Source organism: Lipotes vexillifer, unplaced genomic scaffold, assembly GCF_000442215.2.
Source record: "Lipotes vexillifer unplaced genomic scaffold, Lipotes_vexillifer_v1.1 scaffold393, whole genome shotgun sequence".
NCBI classification, from domain to species: domain Eukaryota; kingdom Metazoa; phylum Chordata; class Mammalia; order Artiodactyla; family Lipotidae; genus Lipotes; species Lipotes vexillifer.
Genome location: NW_006774564.1, coordinates 1,467,851 through 1,476,567, shown reverse-complemented (window position 1 = coordinate 1,476,567; position 8,717 = coordinate 1,467,851). Strand labels below are relative to the sequence as shown.

Here is an 8,717-nt window from a genome sequence, read left to right as displayed (position 1 = left end):
TTCCATGCTTTTGCTTCCAGTGACTTTTAGTTTAGACTTTCTTTTGTTAAGCTCTCACTTGATTGCAGTCCTCTCTCTTTCTGGTCAGACTGTTTTTCCATCTCTCAGCCAGTGGTACAAAGAAAAGGGAAACTGAAGAGAGGAGATAGCATATGCCCGAGAGGTAGAAGGAGCCGGTGTATGTCTGGGTATAATCATATAACCACCCTATACGGAAGGAAGGATTTCTGTTAGTGATGCAAACCTTTCCATTAGTAGTTCTCAGCCATGAGCCGTTCCTTGAAGGAAGGAGCCTCCTGTACTTACTAGCCTGTATTGTGACTCATTAGAAAGTTAGTCAAGCTGCTTACCTGTCTTATTTTCTATTGATGAAGTTAAATCAATTCCATCTGAGTTAGGGGTTTAAACCTTGGGTTAAAAGTAACTGTGAACCCACAGCCCATCTCCAGTCTTGTAATGGAAGTTGGAGAAAATTAGGAACACGTACCATTTCATTTTACAATGAATTTTATTAGAAGACCACTATTCTTATGAAGAAAAGTATTGTGAATTACTATTTTCCAAAGAAAAAAGTGAGAACTGATTATTATATTTTTTTCCTTCACTGAACAGACATTTGAAGTCTTACTATGTTCCCAGCAACGTGCTAGGTGTTGAGGATATTATAATGAGCCAAAACAGACATGGTCCCTGCCCTCATAGACCATATAGTTTAGTGGGGATTTGGTATTAACCACATAAATTACACCTACGATAAAGGCTGTGAGGGGATGGATGGTTCAGGAGGTTAAGAGAACAAATGAAAAGGAACTGACTGACTTGGCCAAGTGGGTTAAACAATGACGATAATTCCCCCTGAAATCTCAAAGTGCTCTTTTAAAGCAAGAATTGGGAGGGTCATCAAAATCATTTGGCTAATGGCACATACTAGAACTTCTTAGGTGAAACGCTATTTTTTTAAAAAAGTGTGAGTTTGTGGTGGCAAAGAATATTTGTGCAAGGCACCAACGTTTATACATTATTGCAAAAGTCAACCCTGTGAAAAAGGCAAATAATGTCTCAATATTATTATGAAAATAGTTTTGACCTCAGGCTCCCTAAAAAGGGCTCAGGACCTCTGGGGGGGTCACAGTCTTTTCTAGATTATTGTATGCATATTGTGTTTGTAGATGCAAACTTACAGTATGGCTTTTATAAGTTTTTATATTTAAAATCTTGAAAAACCTTAAGTCAAGGATGTTATTCTGATCATTTATTCAAAAAATTTTGATACTCTATGCCAGCACAGTTCTGGTTACTAGGGATAAACCCATGGACAAAACTGGATGAAAATATCTGTCTGCATGGAGCTTACATTGTATCTTTTGATTTTCACTTATATCTTGGAACATGATTTCTCACTGGATGTGTAGAGTATACCCTTTTTTTTTTTTTGTCTGATTGTGTATGTCTCTATCTCCTCTCCTTTTTATTCTCTTACTTGGCTCTGATAGAGACTTTCAATTTTTGTTTGTCTGCTTCATTAGCTTTTTGTTTCCTTTTCTTAATGTAATGAATGAATGGAATGTTTTTTTTAAATTCAGCTAACTTTAAGTTGCTTTTACTGTTTGATCAGTGACCTCAATTAAATGTTTCTTGGAGTTAAGCAAAATAGTGAAACCGACTGGGACAAGTCTTTGTATAATGTTGATTGACCTTTAGATATCTAAGAAACGGTTGACCAATCTGTCAGTTTTTCTAGAAATTTCTATGAAGGAGGAACTGTGGAAAGCAGCAGCACCCCCTTTTATCCTTTGTCATTCTTGCCTTCGTCCCTTAGTATAGCAATTTACCAGTTTATATATAACCTGTGAATTGTAAGATGGGTATTTGAAGTAACACTCTAGGAAAAGACTACAAATTCTTGGAGAGGGAGGTAGATGGTGCTGCTAAAAGGTCAGGAGGGTAAAGCTAAAAATAGTGAAACTGAGTTGTTTTATAAATCCTGGAGATACTAAAACAGTTTAAGAGAAACTGCTTATAAGCCTTTTATTTCACACACATTTAAAGTCAGAATGTTGTTTCTGAAATGTGAAAGCTTAAGATATATTTAGTGTATTTTCTTACCAGGGCAGGGAATTACTTAGCATGCTTTAGAACTGTTTCCATGTCTTTCCATGCAAAGTTTTTATTTATTTATTTATTTTTGTCACGTCGCACAGCTTGCAGAATCTTAGTTCCCCAACCAGAGATTGTACCTGGGCCCCTGGCAGTGAGAGCTCTGAGTCCTAACCACTGGACTGCCAGGGAATAACCAATGCAAAGTTTAATGAAATAATTTGTTTTAAATCTGTTTTTCCCATTCATGCTTGATTATTGAGAGATTAGTATATTTTAAAATTCTGTCTCTAAGATCTAATTGCTATTCCGTACGATAATAATGTGCAGTTGAGTATTTAGTTTTAAGATGTTATTTATAATAGCAAATATGAGGTGAAATGTAAGATGCAGGACTATATTGTACTATTATTAATTAGTTGTCCTATGAAAATATTAGCTTCATAATCAAGCTTAAATTTAAGTGGCTACTAGGTAAGTTAAATTCATAGCTTTGCTGCTCTAACCAAACATCTCTGGTTGGAATAATTAGCCTTTCCCCACCATCGAAAGTAAAATAAGACTGTATAGGGAATTCGCTGGCAGTCCTGTGGTTAGGCCTCCTCACTTCCACTGCATGGAACGCAGGTTTGATCCCTGGTCAGGGAGCTAAGATCCCACACGCCACGTGGTGCAGCCAAAAAAAAAAAGAAGAAGACTGTATATTTGATCTGATTTTATTAGGTCTTTGTACTTTTTTTATAATAGCATGAAATAGATGTATACAAATGCACTTTCAACCCTGAACAGTTTCAGGGTTATTGTTGGTAGTTTAGAAACCACTGCATTCTAATCATTTTCAAATGGAAATAAATACACGCATAAGTTGACATTCAAAAGACTGGGCTTCTGGGGCTTCCCTGATGGCGCAGTGGTTGGGAGTCCGCCTGCCGATGCGGGGGGCGCGGGTTCGTGCCCCGGTCCGGGAGGATCCCACGTGCCGTGGAGCGGCTGGGTCCGTGGGCCGTGGCCGCTGGGCCTGCGCATCCGGAGCCTGTGCTCCGCGGCGGGAGAGGCCACGACGGTGAGAGGCCCACATACCGCAAAAAGAAAAAAACAAAAACAAAACAAAACAAAAAAAAAAGACTGGGCTTCTTTGTGGTCATAGCAAAAGCATTGTGAGTGGCAGAGAATACCAGCCACAGTCCAGAAAAGCGTGCAATGGATCTGAGCCTCCACTCCATGCTAAGGAATACTGTATGTAGCCAGCATTCTGAGGAGTACGCTGCCTACTGGTGCAGACTTCCTAAGCTGAAGTCCCCTCTAAGCATTTCCTTGGTGTCTCCAGACTACCTGCATCAGATTCACTTAAGATGCATGTTAATTGTGCAAATTCATTGGCTTCCTAAGCATACTTCCTCCTAGGTGGCACCCAGTTGATTCTTACATACCATAAAGTTGTTGTCCAAATTACTTCTTTATATCTGTAACCCTTGTTCTGGGTAGGAATATCTAATAATGTTTCCTGTGATCATTTAAAACAACTAAGAAGATAGGCCTCAGCTTCCTTAAACAGTTTTGCAAACCAGTTTTCTTACAGTCAACAAAAAAGGGATTGGAATAATGTTTTAAGTTTGATGTTTAATATAGAATCTAAATTCATTTTTTTAAATGTCAACATTTTAAAAATGATACTCTATATCATTTTATGGGTTAAGCCATACACGTTTAAAAATGAGTTTAACATCTTGTCTAAAAAGTATTCATATCTGATATCTCAGAAGTTGATTTTTAGCTGAGTTATGAATCCTTTTCAATAGGATTACTACTGTAAGTTTATTATTGGTCATCTTGTTAAGATTTGAAATACCCCTAGAAGGCCCTTAATTCCAAAGTTCCTTGATGGTAGTTCAAATTAGTCGTTGAGGATTCTGTAAGTGACTGGCCAGTGTTGAACCAGCGTTTCTAGCTATTAGGCTGTAGAATAGTGGCAGACTTCCAAGGTGTGCAGAGACAATGAACTTCTCACATTCTTGGGGTCAGTGGAGCTGCCCACTGGCTGTTAGCAGTCTTGTCATTTTACTTTGGGTGTGCTGTACAAATATTTCCTGTATGTGCCATGAAGGTAAAATTCTTGGGAAACATGGTTTAGCAAATATAAACCTCAGTGCCTTTTAAGACAGGAGCTCTCTAAAGGCCTCATGATAGAAATTTGCCATAAGATTTACTGGTAGTGCTATAAGTATTGGCTCTGTGTTGTAAGTTTTATTAAGAGGATTGTGGTCTGTGTTAGGATTTTGAAACTTGATTCCTTGGCCTTGCAAGGAAAGGACTACCTCCCCCCTCTCCTTTATTAAACCACAATAGAGAGCTATTTGGAATTTATTTTTGATGCTTTTGTAGGGATTCATTAGTCCTAGGAATGCTGTATCAAAGTAAAATTCTGTGGGTTTTGTTGCTTATGGGGAAAATAACCACTGGATAAAGAAATGATTTACATTGTTTCCTTTTGCCTCTTCAGGGTATAATATATTCCTCAGGATTTAAAGGACAGAGAACTTTGTTCTGCCTTCTCACTTGTCCCCCGTATCCCCAATCTCCAAAATGGATTTATAGCAGACCAAAAGGTTGAGTTGCTTGTGTGTTTGTTTTCCAAATAAAATTTCAGGCCATAGAGAAATTCTCAACTGATAGGCCAAGATGACTGATAAAACTCTAGAGGGCATGGTTGATAAAAGGTGGAGTGAGGACTGGGTGGAATATCTGTTTAACATTGTATCTGAAATGAGGATGTAATAGAGATAGGAAATGACCTGTCAGTTCATGAGGAGATGAACTTGTCTGTGTTCATGGGACAGAGACAAGCTTAGATGGATGAATATCCATTTTAGCCATTGTCTTTTCTTACAAAACGCAGATAAAGAGTTAATGCAGGACTTCCCTGGTGGCGCAGTGGTTAAGAATCCTCCTGCCAATGCAGGGGACACGGGTTCAAGCCCTGGTCCTGGAAGATCCCTCATGCCGCGGAGCAACTAAGCCCATGTGCCACAACTACTGTGCCCACGTGCCACAACTGCTGAAGCCTGCGTGCCCAGAGCCCATGCTCCGCAATAAGAGAATGAGAAGCCCACGCACTGCAACTAAGAGTAGCCACTGCTTGCTGCAACTAGAGAAAGCCCATGTGCAGCAATGAAGACCCCACTCAGCCAAAAATAAATAAAACTAAATAAACTTATAAAAAAGAAAAAAATTTGGAAAAAGAGTTAATGCAAAATTACCAGTTTTGCTCCATGGTGTTTCTGATGAATTGTGAGGTTGAATAATAATAGCAAGAGGGCTTCCCTGGTGGCGCAGTGGTTGAGAGTCCGCCTGCCGATGCAGGGGACGCGGGTTCATGCCCCGGTCAGGGAAGATCCCACCCACATGCCGCGGAGTGGCTGGGCCCGTGAGCCATGGCTGCTGAGCCTGCGTGTCCGGAGCCGCTGAGCCTGCGCGTCCGGAGCCTGTGCTCCGCAACGGGAGAGGCCACAACAGTGAGAGGCCCGCGTACCGAAAAAAAAAATAATAATAATAATAATAGCAAGAGAGAGATGTACTTCTTCTTTAGGAACTAGTTACCTTTAGCTTTTTCTGGAGTACAATCAACTTATAGTTATTTGGCATTAGAAATAACTCTCCTTGAATTTATTGAAAAAAATTATTTTTGTGAAATATTTGCTTGATTGAGTGAAGCTTTACTATATTTTAAGGTCATTTTTATTATACCAAAGCTTAGGGTGCCTTCATTTAAAGGTAAGAAAATGGAGACGTGGGTTACAGTGGCTCAACCGAATTTTCAATTAATGAAGTGGAAGAAGAATGCAAGTTCTAACAATTCTCAGTTTTAGACATTTTAGACTAAGTCCTAATGTTAAGCAGTGTATGTGGCTGACAGAGTGAATGCTATACTATGATCCAATAAGGTATGAAAGAACATTGAACAAATAATTTTGTCTTCTCTTTGTCCATGTGGCAGCTAGTAGAGTTCTGTGCTAGTAAGTTGCTTAATAATTATTGAATGAATACTGAGTTGTAATCAAATAATTATTTGTGAACCAAACAAAAACAAAATAAATGAACAAACCTAGCCAAACAAACATGTAGATACAGAGAATAGAGTAGTTGTTATCAGAGGGGAAGGGGCAGGAGGGAGGGCTAAATGGATAAGGGAAATCACCTGTATGGATGGAAAATAAATTTTTGGTGGTGAAAACAAAAACAAAATTATTTATGACATTTTAAGGGAGTTTTCAGAGATTTGTGATTTAAATTTTTTATATTAAAATAAATATTAGCATAATATATGCACTCATTTGGGAAAGGGGGTGTATGTGGAAGAGAGAGGAACTACATTCGGTGGTTTTGTTTTATAGGCAGCTGATATGGGCTGTTGGTGGTTTTATTTTTATTTATTTATTTATTTGTTTGTTTGTTTGTTTGCAGTACATGGGCCTCTCACTGTTGTGGCCTCTCCCATTGCGGAGCACAAGCTCCAGACGCGCAGTCTCAGCGGCCATGGCTCACAGGCCTAGCCACTCCGTGGCATGTGGGATCTTCCCGGACCGGGGCACGAACCCGTGTCCCCTGCATCGGCAGGTGGACTCTCAACCACTGCGCCACCAGGGAAGCCCAAGTGGTTTTATTTTTAAATGAAACTGAACAGCCCTTAGCATTTTGAGCTCATATGTCAAATGCCTCGGGTACAATACTAGGAATTTAACATAAGTAACTTATATCTGTCTTGTACATTGGAGAATATGACTGTATATTTGTTTTTTTTTGCCCAAGGCACTATTTTTGTATTTAGATTGCTTTCTGCAGGTGTACTTTTGTTAACAGGGGTCTATTAGAAATGTATATTAAGTTTTAAAAATATTAATACTTTTTATTTTTCCACAACCTTCCAAGGCTTCCATCTTGGTGTCAGTGTATAGTTCTGGATGCCATCTACCAGCAAAAAACAGCATTTGGGTTTGGATGAACAGTGACATTTGGTCTACCCTTGGGTCTACTGACCACCTAGGTCAGGAAACTAGAAAAACCCCGAAACTGATCCAGTCTGAAGCAGGCCATATTATTAACTAAAGTTGAATTTGTTGCTGAGTATTGGCAAGAATAGGGAGAGCTGTGGGGTGGAGCGGGCAGGGTGGTCACTTGTGGGGAGTGGGGGGGGATAATTTTTAAACTATTATTTATTTCAATCCCTGTCAATTTTAACCAAGATCTGATGGAGAATTTTGTTGCCACTATATTTCTTATCATAATCACCATTACAAAAGATGTATAAATAATTTTCTTGCCCATATGCTCTATTTACGTTTTTTTAAAGAAAAAAGTAACTTTAAAAAATCTCGGTTATATGATTCCTTGGGTTTCCTATGCTTTATTTTCCCCTTTCCTTGAATTTTTAAAATATGCTGTATAGAATTAACTTGTTTTTCTTTTTTATTTCCATACAGGAAGGAGAAAATTATTATTCATGTACCATTTTTAACTAGTCTTTTGACTGAGGATTATTGTGAAACATTTTACTGTTTGCTAGATTCCTCATTTTAAATGCCTGTAATCTTTTATAGGAATTTCACCTTTTGTAATTTGGTAATAACAAGTCTAGGTAAGTAAAAAATGAGGATCTCATACAGTTCGGAAGATCTAAGTTTGGTTTAGAATTTAATATTTTATAACCAGTAAGCCTTTTGATTTAGTTAAAGCTAAAGACAGTAACGTAACTTGTCTGTACCAATTGAGGGTTGAGTGGATCTGTAACTCCGTACTTCTGTTGTTCTTTAGTAGTTGCTGCTGGAGTCAGAAGTTAGGAACAAATCTAATGGCCTTTGTAAAACCCTCTTGTCACTTCACAGAGCAAGGACCTACAGCAAGGGCTCTCCCGAAGTCTCCCTTCAACAAGAAGCCTAGCACTACATTGTAGTCAATGAGAAACCGTGGTACAGAGCAGGAAACTTAACTGAATTATATATTATTATCATAATCTTGTTTAAGATAATCTGAGCAACCCCCAGACTCAAAACCTGTACTTAAGCTTTCAGCAATAGCCTTATCACTTCCTTTGACTTTTTTGTAGAACTTAAAAAATTTATGACTGCCTAAATAATATTTTCAGAGTTAGCAGGTAAAAATTCTACCATGAGCTTTGTCTTTATCCTCACATACAGTGCTAGGGTATCATGGACATTGGGTAATAAAAGGCTTGTAACTTTTTTTTTTGACTCACTAATAGTAAGAAATGTGTTTTACATCACATATGTTTTTTGTTACATAGGTGTGTGTGCGTGTGAAATAAGTTTCACAATAAAGTGATGCACTCTGATTTCTAATCTGCTTGTGGTCCTTTTTTATTAAAAGAAATTTTTTTAAAGATCATGACCAACAAATTGGTTTCAAGACCCACACATACATCTATAGCTTTTTCCTTTTAAGTAACACTCCTCACAAAACTTGCTTTGTCTTCTCATACATTGAACTCTTTAAATATTTTTAAATGTATACAAAAACATTGATCTCTAAACATGTTGTAGTTTTGTTATTTGCCTTCATCATTTGAATAAGATATTCTGTGCCCTGGTATTTGTTACTTCCCTACA

The 8,717-nt window shown here is 38.2% G+C and overlaps 1 protein-coding gene across 1 annotated transcript in view; it reads right to left on the bottom strand.

Moving 5' to 3' along the window:
• The window catches only part of SLC16A4 (solute carrier family 16 member 4), a 22,226-nt gene continuing 13,509 nt past the window's right edge, over positions 1–8,717 (bottom strand). The window contains 1 exon segment of the mRNA XM_007449291.1: positions 1–207. Coding sequence (XP_007449353.1) covers positions 47–207 — 161 coding nt within the window. The 3' untranslated portion in view covers positions 1–46.